Source organism: Carcharhinus amblyrhynchos, chromosome 10 (assembly GCF_965287045.1).
Source record: "Carcharhinus amblyrhynchos chromosome 10, sCarAmb.v2.hapA, whole genome shotgun sequence".
Classification (NCBI taxonomy): Eukaryota; Metazoa; Chordata; class Chondrichthyes; order Carcharhiniformes; family Carcharhinidae; genus Carcharhinus; species Carcharhinus amblyrhynchos.
The window spans coordinates 906101-927852 of record NC_137333.1 but is presented as its reverse complement, the minus strand read 5'-3'; the positions used below and the strand labels follow the sequence as shown (position 1 = coordinate 927852).

The window sequence follows — 21752 nt, the reverse complement described above, 5'->3', positions numbered from 1 at the left end:
CAGGTTTGGAAGATGCTGTTGAAGGAGCCTTGGCGTGTTGCTGCAGTGCATTGTGTGTATGGTACACACTGCTGTTGGGGGGATGAATGTTTAATATGGTGAGAGGGTGTCTTGGCAATTGAATTAGATTTAAAATCTGAGTTCATTTAGGTAACAACAAAGTTGTTTAAGCAGCAGCCCTTTATGGAGGTGGCAATAGTAGATTGTAACAGTCAATTATTTTCTTTCTCTTTTCTGTTTTTTCTTTTTAAAGGATGTGGTTCTAGAACTTGAATTTGAAGGCATCAAAGAGAAGTTCACCATGGTTCAGGTATGGCCTGTTCGTCAGGTGAGACCAGTTACCGAGAAGCTCCCAGCTAATCACCCTCTACTGACAGGACAGCGCGTGTTGGATGCACTTTTCCCGTGAGTCAAATACACTTTAATTTGATTTGTTGGGAAGTCCAAACCCAGATGTTTGGATTTCTCACCTGCAGCCTCTTCAGGTGGTATACAATGCAGTGTTCCCTTAAATCCCAGTCAAGCACTCTGAGGCTGATTTCAGGGACCATTTTATCCCTTGTAAGATATGTGCACAAATCATTGAAGGTGTCAGGGCAAGTTGAGGAAATGCTTCAAAAGGCAGGCGGGATCCTGGTCTTTATATATAGAGGCACAGCGTGAAAAAACAAGGAAGGTATGATGAACCTCTATAAAACACCATTCTGACCTCAATTGGACTTGCTAAGTTACTCGTTCAGGTAACCAACACAGACTGGATGGGCTGAATGGCATCTTTTAATGCTGTACTATTCTGATACAATGCCAAGATAGCTACTGGGCCAAGGAGGATGGAATTCCACGAGAGAGAGAGACAAAAACATTACATTTGGGTTGGCACCAAAGGTTAAGGTTTGAATTTGGAAATTTTCCAACTGTCTGACCCAGAGCTACGTGTGTTTTACCTCCTGCAGGAAATACTGTGGACCCCGATAATGTGTGGGCTTGGTGCAGGTAATACAATTGATGTCTGCACTTAAGCCGTTCCTCTTGCCTCCTCACCCACCTTCCCTTCCTCATTCTTCATTTGAAGAATGGCCTTCACTCATGAGCGCTGTCCCTTCAGACCTTTCTTGAAGTGAAAATGAGGAATCCATGTTTGAATAGGTTTGAACGTAGGAACCATGTATGTTAGGATGTGTTCTCTTGTTGTGGCTTTTGCTCTTTTTCCAATACGTTATAATCTGGTGATGACCTACTGGAGCAAATTGCAGAGCGAGCAGCTTGACAGAACTAATGGGCCTTAAACAATGAGTTATATTGTTCCATCCACTTCTATAAATCTTGAATAGTTTGCTTAACCTGGGGATTAATGATGGGAAAGAATAAATTTCTGTCTATGTTGACAGGAGAGTCAGATTATAGCAGATTCATTGTGATATTTTGTTTGTTTTGTTCTTGTGTTTAAGGTGTGTGCAAGGTGGAACCACTGCTATCCCAGGTGCCTTTGGGTGTGGGAAGACTGTGATTTCTCAATCACTCTCAAAGTATTCCAATAGTGATGTGATCATCTACGTCGGATGTGGGGAACGTGGCAATGAGATGTCTGAAGTTCTGAGAGATTTCCCTGAGGTTAGTTTAGAGTTATCTTCAAAAACAAAACACAGCGTGCTTGCAAATGTGTTTAAGAAAATGTTGCAAAGTAATGATAACACACATACCTTCATCCTGGGGGTTACCATTGACCAGAAACTGAACTGGACTAACCGTGTAAATACTGTGGCTACAAGAGCAGGTTAGAGGCAGGGAATTCTGTCGTGAATAACTCACCTCCTGACTTCCCAAAGCCTATCCACCATCTACAAAGCTCAGGTCAGGACTCAGTTTCTCTGGATGAGTGCAGTGCCAACAAAACCCACGAAGCTTTACACCATCCAGGACCAATTGGCACTCCATCCACCCCCTTAAACATTCACTCCCTTCACCATTGACACACTGGCAGCCGTGTGTACCATCTACAAAATGCACTGCAGTAACTCACCAAAAGTCCTCCGACAGCACCCTCCAAATCTACAACCTCTACCATCTAGAAGGACTTGGATGGTGAGCTCATGAGAACACCTGCAGGTTCTCCTCCTAGGCCTAACCATCTTCAGCTGCTGCATCGATGACCTTCCTTGCGTCATAAGATCTGAAGTGGGGATGTTTACTGATGGTGACTGCACTCTGTTCAGTGCCATTTGTGACACCTTGGGTACTGAAGAAGCCCATATTGAAATGCAGCAAGAACTGGACAATATTCAAATTTGGTCTAACAAGTGTCAAGTAACATTCTTGCCACGCAAGTACCAGACAGTGACCATCTCCAATAAGAAGTGATCCGGTCATCACCTCGTGACATTTAATTACATTACCCTTGCTGAATCCTCCACCATAAATATCTTGAAGGGTACCATTAAAAACTGGCTGGACTAATCGTATAAATACTGACAGGCATGCCTGGGTGCAATGGAGTGATGTCATTGGGATTTTGTGCCAGCACAGATGGGTATTGGTGGCCGTCTTGTGTTGGCAAGACATAGTGGCCAAACCAGTAATTTCCACACCTTGTAAAAAGAAAAAAAGATTCTGAAAATTCAATTTGGATTCCTTGGCTAGTTAAGTGTGCGGCCCACTGAAATGCAGGACTATTGAGAGAACCTAATTCACCAGGAACTTCCTCCCTGCAAATGCCCCTCCTCCCAAATCCTTTTCCCAGTGGCTCAGCCCAGAGGTGAAAAGATGTACACAAGCTGGTGAAATCCTTCCCTTGCTGTGATATGAAGTGACTTCCCTCGGATGTTGCTGTCTTGTGTCCAGTCCTTTAGCATTTATAATTTCTCATTGGTGTTGTGGCATCCGATTGTTCTGCTCATTATTTCACCCTCCCCAGCTGGATAAATGTGGCAGGACCAAATCACTGAGTGACAGGTTTTACTGATACGCTGTTTAAATAAATAAACAATATCACAGGATCATGTCTACATTGCCTAAACCTGTTAATGCTGGAATAATTGTGCTGAATGGCCACCCCTCTCCAGATTTATTCTTTGGAATTATCCTAGATGCTAACATGCCCTATTTCTCTCGTCCCTTGTAGTTAACGATGGAAGTTGATGGGAAAGTAGAAAGCATTATGAAGAGAACATCCTTGGTGGCCAATACCTCAAACATGCCGGTGGCTGCTAGGGAAGCCTCCATCTACACTGGTACGGATACCTCTTTTCATTTTGCACTTTAATCTGTTGGTTGCTACACAAAATTGTGAATTGGTTCTATTGGCTTTTACTGGTAACAAAATGTAATTGTGGTGGGTTGTAAATAGATGTTGCCTGAAAAAAAGGCATTTACTTGCCAGGATGGTAAGGAGATGTTGTAAGATATCCCCTAGATTTCCGAAGGATAAATTAATGCTTAAACCTGGCTGTTTTTAAAGACAACATGTTAATTTCTGATTGTCTAATCTCCCTTCCTGACTTTCAATTTTAAATAGTTTCCACTCTTCAAGCATTCTGTCCCCACCTTATCAAACTCCTATGATCACCCTATGTTGATGTGTTGTGATTTTCCACATCAGTGCCCCTTTAATTTTGTTTGTAACTCATTTTGCGGGATCTGGGTGTTGCTGGCGAGACCAGCATTTTTATTGCCCATCCCTAATTGCCACCTTGAACTGCTGCAGTCTGTGGTGTAGGTACATCCACTATTCTCTTAGGGTGGAGGTTCCAAAGTTTTGACCCAGTGGCAGTGAAGGAACAACCAATATAATTCCAAGCCAGGATGATGAGTGGCTTGGAGGGGAACCCCCAGCTGGTGGTGTTCCCATGTATCTGCTGCTCTTATCCATCTAGATGTTAGTGGTCATGGGTTTAGAAGGTGTTGCCTAAGAAACCTTGAAGAGTTCCTGCAGTGCATCTTGTAGATGGTATACACAGTTGTGACTGTGCATTGGTGGTGGAGAGAGTGAATGCTTGTGGAAAGGACAGCAATCAAGTGAGCTGCTTTGTTCTAGATGGTATCAAGCTTGAGTATTGGTGCCCCAGGGGTTGGTGCTGGGGCCTCAGCTATTTACCATTTATATAGATGATCTGGAGGAGGGAACCGAGTGCAGGGTGTCGAAATTTGCTGATGACACCAAGATTGGGGGAAAGGCAAATTGTGCGGAGGGTGTGGAGAGTCTGCAGAAGGATCTAGATAGGCTGGGCGAATGGGCCAGGAAATGGCAAATGGAATTTACTGTTGGCAAGTGTGAGGTGGTCCACTTTGGTAGGAAGAATGGTAGGAAGGACTATTACTTACGTGGCGAAAAACTGCAGCAGGCGACGGTGCAGAGGGACCTCGGGGTCCTTGTGCATGAGTCGCAAAAACCCAGCTTGCAGGTGCAGCAGGTGGTCAGGAAGGCGAATGGGATGCTGGCCTTCATAGCGAGGGGGATTGAATATAAAAGTAGGGAGGTCTTGCTGCAGCTGTATAGGGCATTGGTGAGGCCGCAGCTGGAGTACTGTGTGCAGTTTTGGGCGCCGCACCTGCGCAAGGATATTTTGGCCCTGGAGGGAGTGCAGAGGAGGTTTACTAGGCTGATACCGGAGTTGAGGGGATTGAGCTATGAGGAGAGGCTGAATAAACTAGGCTTGTACTCGTTAGAGTTTAGAAGAATGAGGGGAGATCTCATTGAGCCGTATAAGATGATGAATGGGATGGATAGGATAGAGGTGGAGAGACTCTTCCCGCTCAAAAAAGACAGTAGGACTAGGGGGCACAGCCTCAAGATAAAGGGGAGGCGGTTTAGAACGGAGTTGAGGAGGAACTTCTTCACTCAAAGGGTGGTGAATCTCTGGAATTCTCTGCCTGTTGAAGTGGTGGAGGCTGCCTCGCTAAATATTTTTAAGAAGCGGGTTGATGGGTTCTTGATAAGAGAGGGGATTAAGGGTTATGGGGAGAGGGCGGGAAAGTGGAACTGAGCCACAACAGATCAGCCATGATCTTATTGAATGGCGGGGCAGGCTCGAAGGGCTAGATGGCCTACTCCTGCTCCTATTTCTTATGTTCTTATGTTCTTATCCACGCAAGTGGAGAGTATGCCATCATACTCCTGGCTTGTGCCTTGTGCTGACAGGCTTTGAGGAGACAGGAGGTGAGTTACTCTCTGCAGGATTCCTAGCCTCTTGACCTGCTGTGGTAGCCACAGTATCTATGTGGCGAATCCAGTTCAGTTTCTATTCAATGGTAACCCCCAGGATGTGAATCTGGTCCTTACCTCCCTCATGTCAGTCACAAGCAACTTCCTCGTGAGCTGGCTGTTGAGATCTTTCTCTACAAACTGCGCTTTGGTTATATTATCTGAAGCAGTGGACTGGTGACACACCCAATTCTTACCTTTCTATCCGCTCACTTCACTGTCGAATGCATGGCTGCTGATCTGCTCATCATAACGTAATGAAATGATACAGGCTTCTAAATGTTTATATCAGAAAATGGCTTAAATCATTTCTTCTTGTCTGACATCTTTTTAAGGTATTACCCTTTCTGAATACTTCCGGGATATGGGTTACCACGTCAGTATGATGGCAGACTCCACGTCTCGATGGGCTGAGGCGCTAAGGGAAATCTCTGGGCGGCTGGCAGAAATGCCCGCTGGTAGGTTTTTATTGTTAACACTGTTGCTAACAGCTTAAATTAGAATCTCACTCTGCATTTTAGAAATTAAACACTGGGAAGTTTAGCTCATGCTGCAGGTCTCACCCTTGGGTTGATTGGCTCCTGCTAAAGATCTTTAGTTCATGGTGTTGACTTGCAATGCCCTTTAATTGGCGATTGGGATAGCTGGTAAACAATGTGTAATTAAGGGCAGACATTGAGCCAAAATGAACTGAGGCCGGTATTAAATTATGAGGACTCCTTTGCTCCTCAAATGAAATGCGTGCTGTAAAGACTGAAGAACCCTGTGTGTAAAAGAAACTGCATCCTTTGCGATTGCCAAAGGCATGAGGGACAGATTGGCTGAGGTGGATTGAGGGAAATGATTAAAAGGTGTAACTGTGCATTGGCAATGGATTGTCCTCAAAGAACTATTGCATAGGGTGTAGCACCTACACTTTACCTCAAGATGCAAAAACTCCAACAAAGCCTGTCAGAGGGCACTATTTCAAAATACTTGCCACTTAGGACCAAGATAAAGAGGAATATCTTTGCACAGAGGGCTGTGGAAGCTCAGTCATTGTGTGTAGATTCTTCACTCAGAGTGGTTGGGGTGTGGAATACACTGCCTGATGTGATAGTGGAGTCGGACACTTTAGGAATTTTCAAGCGGTTATGGGATAGGCACATGGAGCACACCAGAATGATAGGGAGTGGGATAGCTTGATCTTGAGTTCGGACAAAGCTCAGCACAACATTGAGGGCCGAAGGGCCTGTACTGTTCTATGTTTAAGGTAGAGATTAATAGATTTTCAATTAACAATAAAGGACTATGAGGGTAGTACCTATTAAAAGACATTGAAATGTCCAAACAGCCTCGATTGTATTAAATGACTCGATGGGCTGAATGGCCTACTCCTGTTCCTTTGAACCCTGAATTACAGTATCCTATGCTTGGATATTGGGCAGTGAGATACTGCTGAAGATAGGGTGTTTGGACAGTTTACTGAAGTGACCGCCATCTCTTAACTAAGAGGATGATCTCAAGGCATATCTAAAACTTGTAGCCATGATTTGATTTTATATGAGAACAATTGGAGCTCATTTAACCTGGAGCTGGACTTTCAGGTGACTGATCTTTTGCAAATAATGTGATTTGTTATTGAGAATATGATTGAAACGAACTTTGTTTTTCTAGACAGTGGATATCCTGCTTACCTTGGTGCCCGTTTGGCCTCGTTTTATGAGCGTGCAGGTCGGGTCAAGTGCTTGGGAAACCCAGAGCGAGAGGGTAGTGTCAGCATTGTTGGAGCGTAAGTGTTTAATTGGGAGCAAATATCAGCCCTGTGTATAAGGGAATTTGTTCCAGTGAGAAGCTCCTTGATGGCTTATTTTTAATTGAATAAAAATGAGGTGTACTTCATGCTGTCCGTTAACTGCGTTGAGATGAAATACAATCAGTAATGTACCAATTAATGCACATAGTGATTTTTCTTTAATCCTTCTGGAACTTTACAAGCAGTACAGTGGTTAGCACTGTTGCCTCTCAGTGCCAGCGACCTGGGTTTGATTCCTGGCTTGGGCCACTGTGTGGAGTCTGCACATTCTCCCCATGTTTGTGTGGGTTTCCTCCGGGTGCTCCAGTCTCTTCCTGCAGTCCAAAGATGTACAGGTTAGGCCCATTGGCCATACTAAATTGTCCCTTAGTGTCCGGGATGTGTAGGTTAGAGGGATTAGCGGGTAAATATGTGGGGATAGAGCCTGGGTGGGATTGTTGTTAGTGCAGATTCGATGGACTGAATGGCTTCCTTCTGCACTGTAGGGATTCTATGATTCACTGAGCTCGGAGTTTAAATCACAATGTTAACCTTTTTGCCTATTGCACCCACTTCTCGGGACAATTTTTAAACACCTCTCCATTGAAAACTTCATGATGTGTATAATCTAGCATCCTCGATCTGTACTTCCAATTCAGTAAGAAAAGCACGGAGAAATTGGGGGTTTTTACAAATCTAAGTTACTTTAATCAGGGTCTTGATCTGCTACTGAAGTTGACATCTGTTAAACACAAGATAAGCTCTTCCTTCGGCTGGTTAGGAGTGGATCAAGCTGTCGGGAGTCTGACATGCTGCTTGATAATTCAGTGGTTACTCTCTTTTTTCTGAGGCATGTCCCACATTTCTGGTGCTGCAGGGTGAGAGCATCCTTCAGGTTGCTCTGGATCTTTTCAAATCCCATTAAATAAAATGAGGATTGTTGCACTCTTTCAAATCACTGAAGGTGTTAGATGCTCTACTACAATAGATTGTGTGATAAAGATGTGACATTAGAGAACAAGAGATTTTATTCTGTCATACTGCTCAAATCTTCTAAACTTTGCTGTTTGCAAACTATTCTCAAAATCTGAGAAGGTTCTAAATCTCAGGTCTTACACAATCTCATTCTAAAACATTTCTCTATTTTGGAACACTAAATAATTGTCCATATGTGTCCGTATCTTTGTTTTTTAGCTTTTGTCTTTCTCATTTATTAATCCTATCAGTCTTCTCCCTCTTCCACTTGTCTCGATCTTTTGTTCTGGTGTGCACTCTGCCTTTTTTTTACATGTGTTCCTTCAGCACCTAATTGGAGCTGACCTAGATCAGCTGACTGCTATAAATTAAAGAAGCTTACTTCAACTCCAGTTTCCTTCCACAGTCCAAAAATGTGTTGGTTGGGTTGATTGGCCATGCTTCCTAGTGTCAGGGGGATTAATTAGTAGATTAAATATGTGGGGTAATGGGGCTAGGGCCAGGGTGGGATTGTTATCGGTGCAGACTCGATGGACCGTATGGCCTCCTGCACTGTAGGGATTCTGTGATCTTTCAATGATTCTAACTCCCTGAACTGATTTTAATCTTTGATTTCAGTGTTTCTCCCCCTGGTGGTGATTTCTCTGATCCCGTGACGTCAGCTACTCTTGGTATTGTACAGGTAAACTGAAACAAACTTGACACTTCTCCAGGCTTTTCAAATGTACATGTTGGCAACAGTCAACAAATTGGAGCATGATTGATTTACTTTTATCTACTAAATCAAATATTAATCACACTCATTGCAAATCATCATGACCCAATGTACACAATTTTATCAGTGATGGGAACTAATTGGAAGTTTATTCGTTTTTGCAATCATTCATGTTTTCATTTTGCTGATTAGTGTGTTGAGGAAGTAGGTGAATTATATAAGCACTGACACTTGTGCATTTACCTGTCTTGTCCTTCATGCAGCTTCTGAAGTCCATCCACTCAAACAAATATCTAACTGTCATTATCCTCGCAGCCGTGCCCAGAGTGGGGTCTGAATTCAGAATGATGCCATGTCTGCAATTTGTCTGGAATTGTTTAGGAACACAAGAATTCTCAAGGAATCAACGGGCACGAGGAGTGGCTGGAGAAGCAGATTTGAAGCCCAAGATCAGCCATGAAGGGACAGAGTGGGCTCATTGGGCCGAATGGTCTGCTCCTGCTCCTATTTTCTCCTCCTCTTGTGTTTCTAAACAATCCCAGAAACTACACAATTCTCTGAATTCAGAGCCCTCTCTAAGCACTGCTCTGGGGGTAATGCTTCATATCCTCAGCGACAGAGCATTTACAACCCTCTTCTGTAGAGAATATCAAAGATTCTCAATCCTTTGAGTGAGAGACGTTCTCCTCATCTCAGTCCCAAATGATCAGCCTCTCTTCCTGAGACTGTGCCCCTGTGTTTTAGATTCCCCAGCCAGGGGAAACAGTCCCAACCCTGTCAAGCCCCTTCAGGTTCTTGTATGTTTTGATGAAATTACTTCCCTTAAACCCCAAAGAATTTGGGTCTAATTGAACTTTTGATGTACTGTCTGCAATGCAAGTATATCTTTCCCTGAATTTGGAGAACAAAACTGCACAGACTACTCTTCGTTGTCTCACCAAAGCCCTGTATGATTGTAGCAAGACTTCTTCATTCCTGTTCCTGAGAATGCTCAAACTGAAGGCCAACATGCCATTCGCCTGAGATGAGGGGAGATCTCATTGAGACGTATAAGATGATGAATGGGATGGATAGGATAGAGGTGGAGAGACTCTTCCCGCTCAAAAAAGACAGTAGGACTAGGGGGCACAGCCTCAAGATAAAGGGGAGGTGGTTTAGAACGGAGTTGAGGAGGAACTTCTTCACTCAAAGGGTGGTGAATCTCTGGAATTCTCTGCCCGTTGAAGTGGTGGAGGCTGCCTCGCTAAATATTTTTAAGAAGCGGGTTGATGGGTTCTTGATAAGAGAGGGGATTAAGGGTTATGGGGAGAGGGCGGGAAAGTGGAACTGAGCCACGACAGATCAGCCATGATCTTATTGAATGGCGGGGCAGGCTCGAAGGGCTAGATGGCCTACTCCTGCTCCTATTTCTTATGTTCTTATGTTCTTATGCCTTCCTAATTGCTTGCTGTACCTGCATGCTCACTTCTGAGTTCCTTGTACAAGGCATCTGAGTATCTCTGAGCACAAACATCTACAAAGTTCATGTCTTGTTTAAACAAAAATCTATTGCAACCATAGTGAATAACCTCACATTTTCCCACATTATACTCCATCTGCCATCATCTTACTCATATATTTACCTTTACCTATCTACATCTCTTCGCAGCCTCTGTCTTCCTCACAATTTACATTCCTGCAAACTTCAGTTAATATAGATTGTAAATAGGCTGCAGCACTGAGCTTTAAATCATAGTCTACAAAACGCCAAATTTAAACATTTCTGAAGTCCTCCAATTGTTTGGGTATCACTTTTATGGTGAAATTACACAGAGGTTTAGTCATATCCGTCCTTAGTTATTTATTTCGCTTTAGTCCATTTCTACATCTATGGAAAATACATTAAAAAATGGTCTGTACCAGAATAAATTGGACTATGAAGCAATACACAACTCAGGGAAAAATCCAACGGTATATTTGCTATCACGCGCTTTTGGAGCATTGCTCCTTCATCGGCCTACACCCAAAGAATATGAAAGGAAAGCTTCTCTAAGCAATGGCGTGAGAATGAGCACCACAGCCTCTGCTATGTACATGGATGAAGCAAAGCTTCACTTCAGCCATTTGCAGGCAGTGTATTTGTCAATGTTGTCATTGAGAACCCAGTGATGCTCCACTTCCTTAACTCCTCTGCCAGGAAGCATCTTCAGGCTGGCATCTGGCCTCCTGTTCTCATGCCCTTGTTCAGTTGTAGACCTCAAACCAGAATAATGGCCTGAAACAGGGAAATTGAATGTAAGAGTGACCATGGCAATGAGCCACAGCATTTTTCCCTGTTGATATTCAGCATCAGTTTATATGTTTGCCACCAGATGGCGATGAGGAGCAGTAGAGAATTGAAAAAAGCTTCAGTTTCACACACCAAGCTTTTATTCTTCCTCTTATTTCTCTCATTCTCACTATCTCACCCTCTTTCCTGCACACAGTTCCTGCTCACATCGTCTCTGCTCTCCCCACTGCTCGCTCTCTGCAGCCCACCTTCCCTCTCTATTGGCTTCCCTATCTCTCTCTCTCACTGAACCTGCCCGATGATCACTCGCTCACTCCCCAACCCCAGTGCTTTTTCTCCCCCACCATACCCACACTCCGGAGGAGTGAAGAGTTGGGGAGGGGGTGACTATTGCTAGAGGAAGTTGAAGGGAGGGCAAGAGTGAAACAGTAAAAGATGATTTAAATTTTGAGTTGGGAAGGAAGCGTCAGCAAGTTTTTCCATACAGGAATTGAGAATATTGAAAATTGACTTTTCTCTCATCCAGGTATTTTGGGGGTTGGATAAGAAGTTGGCGCAACGCAAGCACTTCCCTTCGGTGAACTGGCTGATCAGCTACAGCAAGTACACCCGTGCTCTGGATGAGTACTATGACAAGCACTTCACTGAGTTTGTACCACTGAGGACCAAAGCTAAGGAGATTCTGCAGGAAGAGGAGGACCTGGCAGAGATTGTCCAACTTGTTGGAAAGGTGAGTGTGTTTCTTCAACATTGTTTTGAGAGTCTCGGTGTTGTTAGTGGGAAGCATCACATTGCTTAAATCCATTCCACCTAAAAGCTGACCACAATGCAACGGGCACAGTCCAGATGCCTACATCTGTGTTAAATAAAGTTTTTAAACACAGGCTGCTGTTGATGTGCCTGAACAAAATTGTTCATGTCGCTGAGTGAGCTACCTAGGCCACAAGTCTCATTCCCTCCCCAAATCTCTCTCATTCTCTCTCTTCCCTACTTTAAAATACTCCTTAGGTAAGGCAACAACACATCCTCAACACTGATGCCCCACAAGCTTATGTCCTCGACCCCCTACTATACTCCTTACACACTAATGACTGTGTAGGAAAAGGTTACAAAAGTCTGAGGTCACGTACCAACTGACTCAAGAACAGCTTCTTCCCTGCTGCCATCTGACTTTTGAATGGACCTACCTGCGCAAGGATATTTTGGCCCTGGAGGGAATGCAGAGGAGGTTTACTAGGCTGATACCGGAGTTGAGGGGATTGAGCTATGAGGAGAGGCTGAATAAACTAGGCTTGTACTCGTTAGAGTTTAGAAGAATGAGGGGAGATCTCATTGAGACGTATAAGATGATGAATGGGATGGATAGGATAGAGGTGGAGAGACTCTTCCCGCTCAAAAAAGACAGTAGGACTAGGGGGCACAGCCTCAAGATAAAGGGGAGGCGGTTTAGAACGGAGTTGAGGAGGAACTTCTTCACTCAAAGGGTGGTGAATCTCTGGAATTCTCTGCCCGTTGAAGTGGTGGAGGCTGCCTCGCTAAATATTTTTAAGAAGCGGGTTGATGGGTTTTTGATAAGAGAAGGGATTAAGGGTTATGGGGAGAGGGCGGGAAAGTGGAACTGAGCCACGACAGATCAGCCATGATCTTATTGAATGGCGGGGCAGGCTCGAAGGGCTAGATGGCCTACTCCTGCTCCTATTTCTTATGTTCTTATGTTCTTATTTACCTCGCACCAAGTTGATCTTTTTCTACACCCTAGCTATGAGTGTAACACTACATTCTGCACTCTCTCCCCTTTCCTTCTCTATGAATGGTATGCTTTGCACAAGAAACAATACTTTTCACTGCATGCTAATACATGTGACAATAATAAATTAAAAACCTACCAAGCTTTTGGTCACCTGTTCTAGCTCCCCTGTGAAGCTCTTTGAGATATTTGCTAGTTAACGCTGTTATATAAATACAAAATGTGGTGAGGTGTATTGACTTGTCATTCTTTGTTTGTAGTTCCTCCTGTCGCCTTGAGGTTAGGCTGTTAGCTTTCAAGTCTGTAGCTTTGCTGAGACCAGCACAGTCGACTGTGCCAGTTTGTTCAACAGCTAATATGTCCCACAGGGTCATTTAATTAGCCCCTCACCTCTATCTCACTCCAGATCCTGAGCGTACAATCTAGACTAACAATTTGTTGCTGTTGTGAGGCACTTCAAGCTGAGGCACTGTCTGCACTCAGATGAACGTGAGATCCTGTGGGACTATTCAGAAAAGCCCAACAAGTTTTCTAATACCTTGGCCGATATTTTGCCCTCATCCAATGCTATATTAAAAAAAACTTGTCATTGGCTGAATGCTGCATGTGAGATCGTTAATACAGGAGCTGCAAACAGTCAGGAAATGTGTCAAAGAACAAAAAAAAATAGAAAATTACAACACAGGAACAGGTCCTTCAGCCCTCCAAGCCTGCACCGACCATGTCGCCTGACTTAACTAAAACCCCCTACCCTTCCAGGATCATATCCCTCTATTCCCATTCTACTCATGTATTTGTCAAGATGTCCCTTAAAAGGCACTTCTGTATCGGCTTCCACTACCTCCCCCAGCAGCGAGTTCCAGGCACCCACTTAAAAAAAAGTAATGAGCGTGGGTTCTGGGGGAGGGTTTGTTACTTTCCTTTCACTTTGTTCTACAAGGTATGTTGTACTTGAAAATAAAATCAGGGACTGTGAAGAAAGGGGGAGATAGCAAACTTTCCTCAGTTTTGCTGCTCATTTCAAATGTCTCATTCCATGCACAGGCATCCCTGGCGGAGACCGACAAAATAACTTTGGAGGTGGCGAAGTTGATAAAGGATGATTTCCTGCAACAGAATGGATACACTCCCTATGACCGGTGAATGTTCTCCCATGTTTTTCCTCTCCCAACAAATACATGCATGTACTCAGTTGGAGTATTTTTTAATAGTTAATCACGTACAGCTGCTCCTGCACAGTTATGAAAGATTTTGATAGGGTAAACACATTGTATTTCCACTTGTGAAGAAGCAAAATCAGAGACCAGCGCAGTAAGATAATTGCCAAGATAGCAAATGGACAATTCAGAAGAAATTTATTTACACCATCTCTATAATCCTTTACCCAGAGAGTGGGGAGAATGTGGGACTCACTGCCACAGGGAGTGGTTGAGATGAATAGTATACACACATTTAAGGGGAAGCTGGATTTTAAGTTTATTTATTGGTCATATGTAGGCTCACATTAACACTGCAATGAAGTTACTGTGAAAACCCCCAATAAACACATGAGGGAGAAAGGGATTGTAAAATATATTGCTAGGGTGAGATAAGGGATGGGGGGTTTGTGTGAGTGCAAACACCAACATAGACTGAGCTGAATGGCCTGTTTCTGTGCTGCATATTCTGTGTTAAGGGATTAGTGGTGATGAGATGTGGGTTTGTGACAGCATTTGTCCCCACATTGTGTATTCCAGTTCCTATAGAACTGATGAAGGCACGTGTTTTACAGCCAGAAAAGCCAAATAATTATCTAATTGTAGTCTCAGAAAAGGTCTTGACAAATGATGGTAGTCCACTGAGTCGACCTCACAATACTATAGGTGGAGGTGAACTACCTTTTGAGAAACCTTTTTGGAAGATGGGTGTTGGTAGTGTGGACATGACCAGCTCACCAGTTAGTCTGCATTATTAACAGAGGCAGACGTTCTGAACATTGACTCGATGTATTTTGGTGGTTTGGAAGGTTTGTAGTCCAAGGGGCCTGAAGTTGCCATGTGTACCCGCACATTACAGGAGAAAGACTGGAGTGAGTGCACAGACTCTGCCCAGTGCTTGCTTTACTTTTTAAGATTAATATCCAGGAGAATGAGTATGGCAAGTCAAATGGTGGAGGGTATGATTACCTTTTTAAAAGGTGATGGGGGGCAGGTTTATATCAGTGAGCAAGGATCTGAGGAACGAAATTGGGTGAATAGGGGCTTGGTTGAGATGGGGTTGAGAAATTTGGTTGTGGATTTTGTGACATGGTTTTGAAGGCAGTGTTTGGGGGATTGTTGAGTGTGAGGGAAAAGGTTTGAGTGGTGGAGGAGTGTGGAAGGTTAAAGGTTGAAGTCTTGAAATTGGATAATAAAGTACACGATTCCTTGTCCTCGAATGTCTGACCTAAGACGGTTGATCTGGTAGAACCATACAAGGAGTTGACTTGTACTAGGGGGAGGTTAGGAGTTCCTGCTCTCCACAGTGATGCCTGTAGATTTGGTGAGCTTTGACCGAGTTTTCATTGCATGACACCGTCATGATTATGAAGAAGCTGTCAATATTGTATTGCCTGCTACATTCTGACAAAGCTGTTCTGATTTCCCCCTACCCTCAGCTTCTGCCCATTTTACAAAACTGTTGGTATGCTGTCAAATATGATTGGCTTCTACGATATGGCTCGTCATGCTGTTGAGTCAACTGCACAAAGTGATAACAAAATCACATGGTCAATTATCCGTGAACACATGGGCGAGATACTCTACAAGCTGAGCTCCATGAAATTCAAGGTAACTGTTTAGAATAAGCATGGTTTCTACCAAACTGTCCCGACTGCTGCTCTCTGTTAATTACACAGCTGACCATTGAACTACTGAATGCAGGATGGTGGGAACAAGACATGGGGGGAACAAAAAAGTGTTATCATTTCACCACATTGTGACTATTCTGTTTTGATTACAAACTGGCTTTGCCAGTTGAGCTAATCCAACATGCTAAGATACATGTGGAAACTGTTGCTGTATCAAAAGTTTCTGCTGTGTAACTGAATCCAAGTCTTCATTTGGGCCTGTTCTTATTCAACATTGTTCTGAGATGGCCTTTTTTTTTGCAAGGTGCTGCATCCCAGAGATGCAAAAGTTCTTTTCTTCCATCAGTACAGGCTGGAATTGAACCCATGCTCTGGAGATGTTTAACCAGTGGTGATACCTGGTACTTTGTTTGATCCTTCAGTGGATGTTTTTCAATATGATCCTAGTGCCATCTGTAATAGAAACTTTGTACAAACCTGATGTACTGTAAAAATTATAATCCATTTTAATATCAAAAGGCAAGTGGAGAATTAACCCCCTTCCCACTTGCTACCTGCAGATAGAGTTGGTTCTGCATTCCCAGCAAGGAGCATGACTCAGAGACTAATGTGAGTGCTGACTTAAGTGGAATAGATCTCAGTCAAACAATCAATAAAGTAGTCCTCACCGGATTGATTGTGCAATCTAATATCACTCGATGGGAAAACTGGTGAGATTAAACAGTGATAAAATCAAGGTCTGCGCACTTGGCAGTTACTTGGAGTAATAGGGCGGGATTTTCCAGTCCCGCCGTGAGATCAGAAATTCCCGTCCAATTGTCCATCCTGTCCTGATGATTTCTGCAGCAGGCGGGACCTGACATTTACCCCATAGTGTAAGCCTACATATTTTACTAATTACACTCTAGTTTCTCATCAGATTCTAACTGGTGTGAGCTACAGTTGCTTTTGCATAAATTGGGCTGCCCATTCAGTTGTCTGAAGTCCCCTATTATTGTGCAACAGTATGGGGGGGGACAGCAGAGGTTGTGATAGCATCTGCACGCAAAGGCAAAAAGAGCAGCACTTGCTGTTTCAGTTCCGTTTAACGAGCTGTCTGTGGCAATGTTTCTGGGAGCAGCTAAATGTGGCATACTTACAGTAATTGAGGACAAGTAGGTTAGACTAGAGCATGACCATACAATGCAGAGCTAAAGTGTATTCTTAACCAGGGATTTTGGGTTCTTTGTTCATTTTAATGCTTACCAATTCTCAAAACTAATGTAGAGTTACATAGCTCTGTTCATAACCAGAGGACGTCCCAAAGGTACTCACAGCTGAATGCTCAGTGAATGTGATATCAAACTTCACTTCTTGCAGTGTTTTGCCACTTGGTGCAAAGGGTCAGGCTGAATGCTACAGATTGATATGAGTGTACTCTCTTTTCAGGACCCAGTGAAGGATGGAGAAGCAAAAATCAAAGCAGACTATGCTCAACTTTTTGAAGACATGCAAACTGCATTCCGTAGTCTAGAAGACTAAAAGCGGTTGTTCCTGAGAATACTTTAAACAAAATCCGGATTGCCCAGTATTTATAGCTGTGTTGTTTCTTGTTTTTGGTTTCCTTGCATTCCTTTTCTACATTTAACATCTTAAATGTTTTGATGTATTCAACGTTCACCAATCAGACGGAGTTTGATAGGGATAGTTTATTCTGAATGTCTTTGTAGAAGGGTGGGATCTACTTGCCAATAGTGAAAACAAATGTCAGTATTGTGTCTCTGCCATAACTGGTATTGTACACCTTTGGTTTCCTGTAACCAACAGATCCTGTTCACTCTTTTAAACCATTGCAGAAACAAGTGTGACCACCTCACTTTATTTTTTAAATGTAAATCAATGGCAAATGTGTGTCATAAGGTGTCCATGTATACATAAGTGTCTGTACATATATAATAAAAATAGGTATCTACACTATTGTAATCATTAAGTTCTAGCTTTACTTTTGGATTCTCATCAACTGAATCCAAAACATCCAGAAGTAATCCTGTTTTGGCATGAAATACAACATCAACTTTGAAACTATTCTTGATGTGTAAAACACTTGACTCATTGCCAGAGCACAACTACCATGAAGAATTCAGGAATACCAGCTCCAACCTGAGAATCAGCAGCAGCTGGTGCTGTTGGACACTGATGACATGCGTGCAAAATTTAGCCTGAAAGAATTGTTAATTTCCTTAGATTTTCCGTTAATGTAAAAGATAACTGAGCCACTCCACACAACACCAATTTCAAACATTACAACAGAGCCAGACATATCTTGTCCTACAGTTTAAACAAAATAACTAAAGGCTAGGTACTCAGGCTTGGGTTATGCAAGCTTTGTATCCCTCTTAACCTTGATCTACGTTGGAATTGTACTCTAAGCTCTTGATTTGACTTTGTCAGAGCGCTGGCCTCTTCTGTGTTGAGCTTTTGGAATCGCTACTTTGATTTGTGTTTGAAATTCATACCAACTGGTTTCTAAGTTAAGTTGAAAATGCTCTTAACCTGAATCTTTTGGAGGGTTTACAAAAGAAAGCTTCCTTATGAAGCTTACGAGCCAGACACTTGGCCGTCAAGGTAGGGAAAAGCCAACCTGTGATTTGAAAGGGTCAGTACACAACGATTTGTACTAAACTTGCTTTACTAGATGATGAAACTTGATGTGTTCTCAGGGATTGTGAAAGCCATCTATATTGAGTACTGCACCAGGTTAAGATGATAATGGATGGAGTCAGGCCTATGGAAAGTACAGTTGATCAGAAATATGCTCAACATCCAATTTTATTTTCCTGCTGAAAAGTAATTGAGTGGAAGGCTATGTAGTGGTTAATGTTAGCCAGCAAACAGAATCAGTAAAGGTGAGGGAAATTGTCATGGCTGGAAGAGTGTAATGAAACTAGGGTTATGTAAGTAAGGAAAGCATTTGTAAATTTTATAAACTCAAAAGATGAGCTTGGGTGAGGGATTATGAAATAATTAAAGCTTTACACAGCACATTGTACCTGCCAACGTTACCAGTTCAAACACTGGATTAGTGGTGGTATTGCTATTAATGTGTTTTTCCACTTTTGTCCTCTGTTATACTTCCCAAGAGTATGGCCCTGATCTTAGCCCAGAATGTTCCTAAGTGTGGAGAACATTGATTTTCCAGGACAATTCTTGATCTGTGGGGTGTGACTGGACTCTGCCTGAAACACTGCACTGTGGGGTAAACTAATTTATCAATGACGTAGTCAATCTGTTAATATTGTTAAGGATCTCCAGTCCTATGATAGGATGTTTTATTTTGGAAATAACTGGTGCAAAATTGACTTCCAGAAGTTGAGATTATCCAGTTTACACTGTTAGCTTGTCTATTAGATAGAAGATGAGTTCACTGAAGAGCTAGTATCAGATGTGTAAAATGTTAGAATTTTATTGCACTACTGTTTTAGTTAGGAATGGTTAACATATTGGAATTACATTTTTTGGCTCTCATAGGGATGCAACTGGTGCACTTCCCTAATAATGGATTGCTTTGGCTTTATAAATGATTTCATATTCCATCTGCTTTGTGTTTGATTTTTGTCACTGTTCATTACGCTGTTGATAATCTAGTTGTGCTTGGTGATGAGAATATACTGGAGGGGACTGAGTGATATTTGTAAATGTAAATAAGTATTGGGTGGGGAAAACACACTATGAAAGCCAAGCCAGAGCATAATTCATGGAGTCAGGAATGTGCAGCTTAGCAGTAGTTTGGAAAATTATTCTCTGCTGTTTAATATATTGTGAATATTTTAGTGCATGTTAGAAAATAAAGCTTAATGTTTTTGAAATCTTGTCTTCCACATGTAGCTTACTAGAAGGTTCACTATCATTAATTTGCAATTATTATTGATTCTTCTAATTTAAGGCCATTGCAATGCATTAAAACTTGTGCTAGTTAGATAAATTATCAAAAAAACTCAATTTGGGTTGTAAATTGATTTGAATCGTCACTATTTGAGATTTCTAGATACAGTTACATTGTCTATTTATGGCCACTTTTGAGCTTGCAAAGATAGGTGAAAGCAAGCTAGTTCCCTTTGAGCCAACTTTTAAAATAATAAACTGTGCGGTACTTGTGGAAATTTCCATGTTATTTTTGTTTAAACTTGGTTAGAGGAGTCTGGCTCTGATTGGTTTATCAGTCAGGTGCAGTAATTCATTGATTTAACTTTAAACAACCTGTAATTGTTAATCCATTCTGTCCTAGAAAAAGGGAAGGAAATGTTTAAGTCCATTCTGTAAATAATTTTGAATTTGGTTCTTTCAAACAATGTTTCTATCTAAAAATATATTTGAAAAGGTGTCAATATAATGGCTCCTTTTGATTATTATTTGAATACTTTCAAACAACGTTAGAAAAAATAATCGAAGGAAGCAAGGCAATGCAAATCCGTCTGGTCTCTGCTTACCAGTGCCTAGAATGTTAGAGCTTTAGCAAGAAAGGATGAGCATCTCCAGTGATGGTCTGCAGCAAATGAAGGACATTCTACACATCTGGAATAGGCAGTTCTTCAACTAACATCATTTTCATAACCAGTAAATGCATGTAATTCTGCTTCCAGTTGTGTGAAAATGGGCATTCCCTCTGATCAAATTAATGTTAAAACCCTTTAATGCAGCAAATAGCAATGAAAGGTGGGTGTAATTAATCTTGCTGTAAAAGGTATGAGAATATATTGGGAATTAAAACAGTGAAGCAACTGTACATTGTGATTAATGTAAGGCAATAATTCAAGTTGTATTTTTTCCAGGGTTTGATAGTAAATTTCACTGTTAGGTAAATTATCTTTGTGTGCACAGGATGGTTACATTTTTCATATTTGTTTGGTCATTGTGCAAAATTACAAAAAAAATAAAAGTTGCAACGGTGTGCAGTGATCAATAATGCTTCCAGTGTCTGAGAAATTGCTGAGGGTCTCTACTATTTATCATATGTCTGAATTAGCTCAAAGATGAAGTTAAAGATGTCTGATTCCAGTAATTTTCAAAGTAAAGGCTATTCAAAGATCTACAGGTTGATCACAATTCCTTTAAGGAGCTGATGCTAAGGGCTGGGGCTTGCTCCAATGAATCGGTTATTAGGGTGGAACTTCCTGCTTGCACATGTAACTGAGGTTTTCTGCAGTGCCGTCTTATGCATATGGAGCTGGTTCACTGCAGTAAAACTGGACATTGCTGGAACAGGTAAATTGAGTTGTCTCTCAATGTTTTAAACACCTTCAACTAATTGAAGAGTTACAAGTATTTGTCCATTCTGGCACACACCACAGGAAGTTACAAGGTGAAAGGAATGGCCTTGAGCAGTAAGAAAGAGGTCAGCAGTCGTGAGGAATCTAGATTTTCTGATGCATAATATTCTACTGACCAAAGCCGGTCTAGAAAGAATGGAAGTCTAGGGTTGGAAGCAGGAAATCCCACAAGTACGTTATAATCACTTGCCTGAAGGAGTGTAATTGGTACACGCATTCTTTCATTATTCATCTCTTGCTATGTATATGGTCATGTACAACAAGAGTTAAAGCAACTGGAGGAAGAACAGACAACTTCCAAAATTTGACTGCAAATGATGAAACTTTGCAGTTTGCTAAATAGAACAGTGATGATTGAGGGATTATCTACAACAATAAAACCACCCCATTAATGTCTTTAGTGGTGAGTTCAGACTGGCAGTTACCAATGTCTTTTAGATGCCTTGAAGGAATATGAAACTTCCACAGGATTACAAAATTTAGAACATTGTCTGTTTTCTCTTACCTAGCACTAGCAGTGGTAAAAGATGTGGTTACTCCCTTGTAAAATAATGAGCCACCTCCCCAGGGCATCCTCCAGTGTAGCACAGATTGTTTCTACATAATTCTTACCAAAGGATTCAATGAGCATGATTAAACAAAGGTCACATTTATTCACATCCCTTATTATTGATCCTTGGATATAAAATAAAAATTAATTTCTTCTGACAAGCAATCAGTGGCACTTAATCATACAACTGATCAGGCGCTTTACTAGGTCTTGGAGCTCTCAACCTGCTATTAAACAGAGACTTGTCTGTAGAAACCTGTCAAGAAGAGAACTGACATTTGCCAATATGATTGAGAGATCAATAGTAAGTTCAACAAAGAAAGATGAAACAAAATGAATTTGGAAAGATATTTAATGTAAGAAGGTATGAATGCAAAATATCCCATGGTTTA

At 42.0% G+C, this 21752-nt stretch overlaps 1 protein-coding gene across 1 annotated transcript in view; it reads left to right on the top strand.

Moving 5' to 3' along the window:
- The window catches only part of atp6v1ab (ATPase H+ transporting V1 subunit Ab), a 35205-nt gene extending 17745 nt beyond the window's left edge, over window positions 1-17460 (top strand). The window contains exons 6-15 of the mRNA XM_080198045.1: window positions 254-405; window positions 1449-1611; window positions 3119-3227; window positions 5533-5655; window positions 6854-6968; window positions 8565-8628; window positions 11457-11660; window positions 13722-13816; window positions 15313-15484; window positions 16933-17460. Coding sequence (XP_080054171.1) covers window positions 254-405; window positions 1449-1611; window positions 3119-3227; window positions 5533-5655; window positions 6854-6968; window positions 8565-8628; window positions 11457-11660; window positions 13722-13816; window positions 15313-15484; window positions 16933-17025 — 1290 coding nt within the window. The 3' untranslated portion in view covers window positions 17026-17460. The remainder of the gene's footprint in view (window positions 1-253; window positions 406-1448; window positions 1612-3118; window positions 3228-5532; window positions 5656-6853; window positions 6969-8564; window positions 8629-11456; window positions 11661-13721; window positions 13817-15312; window positions 15485-16932) is intronic.
- The last annotated feature ends 4292 nt before the right edge of the window (window positions 17461-21752 follow it).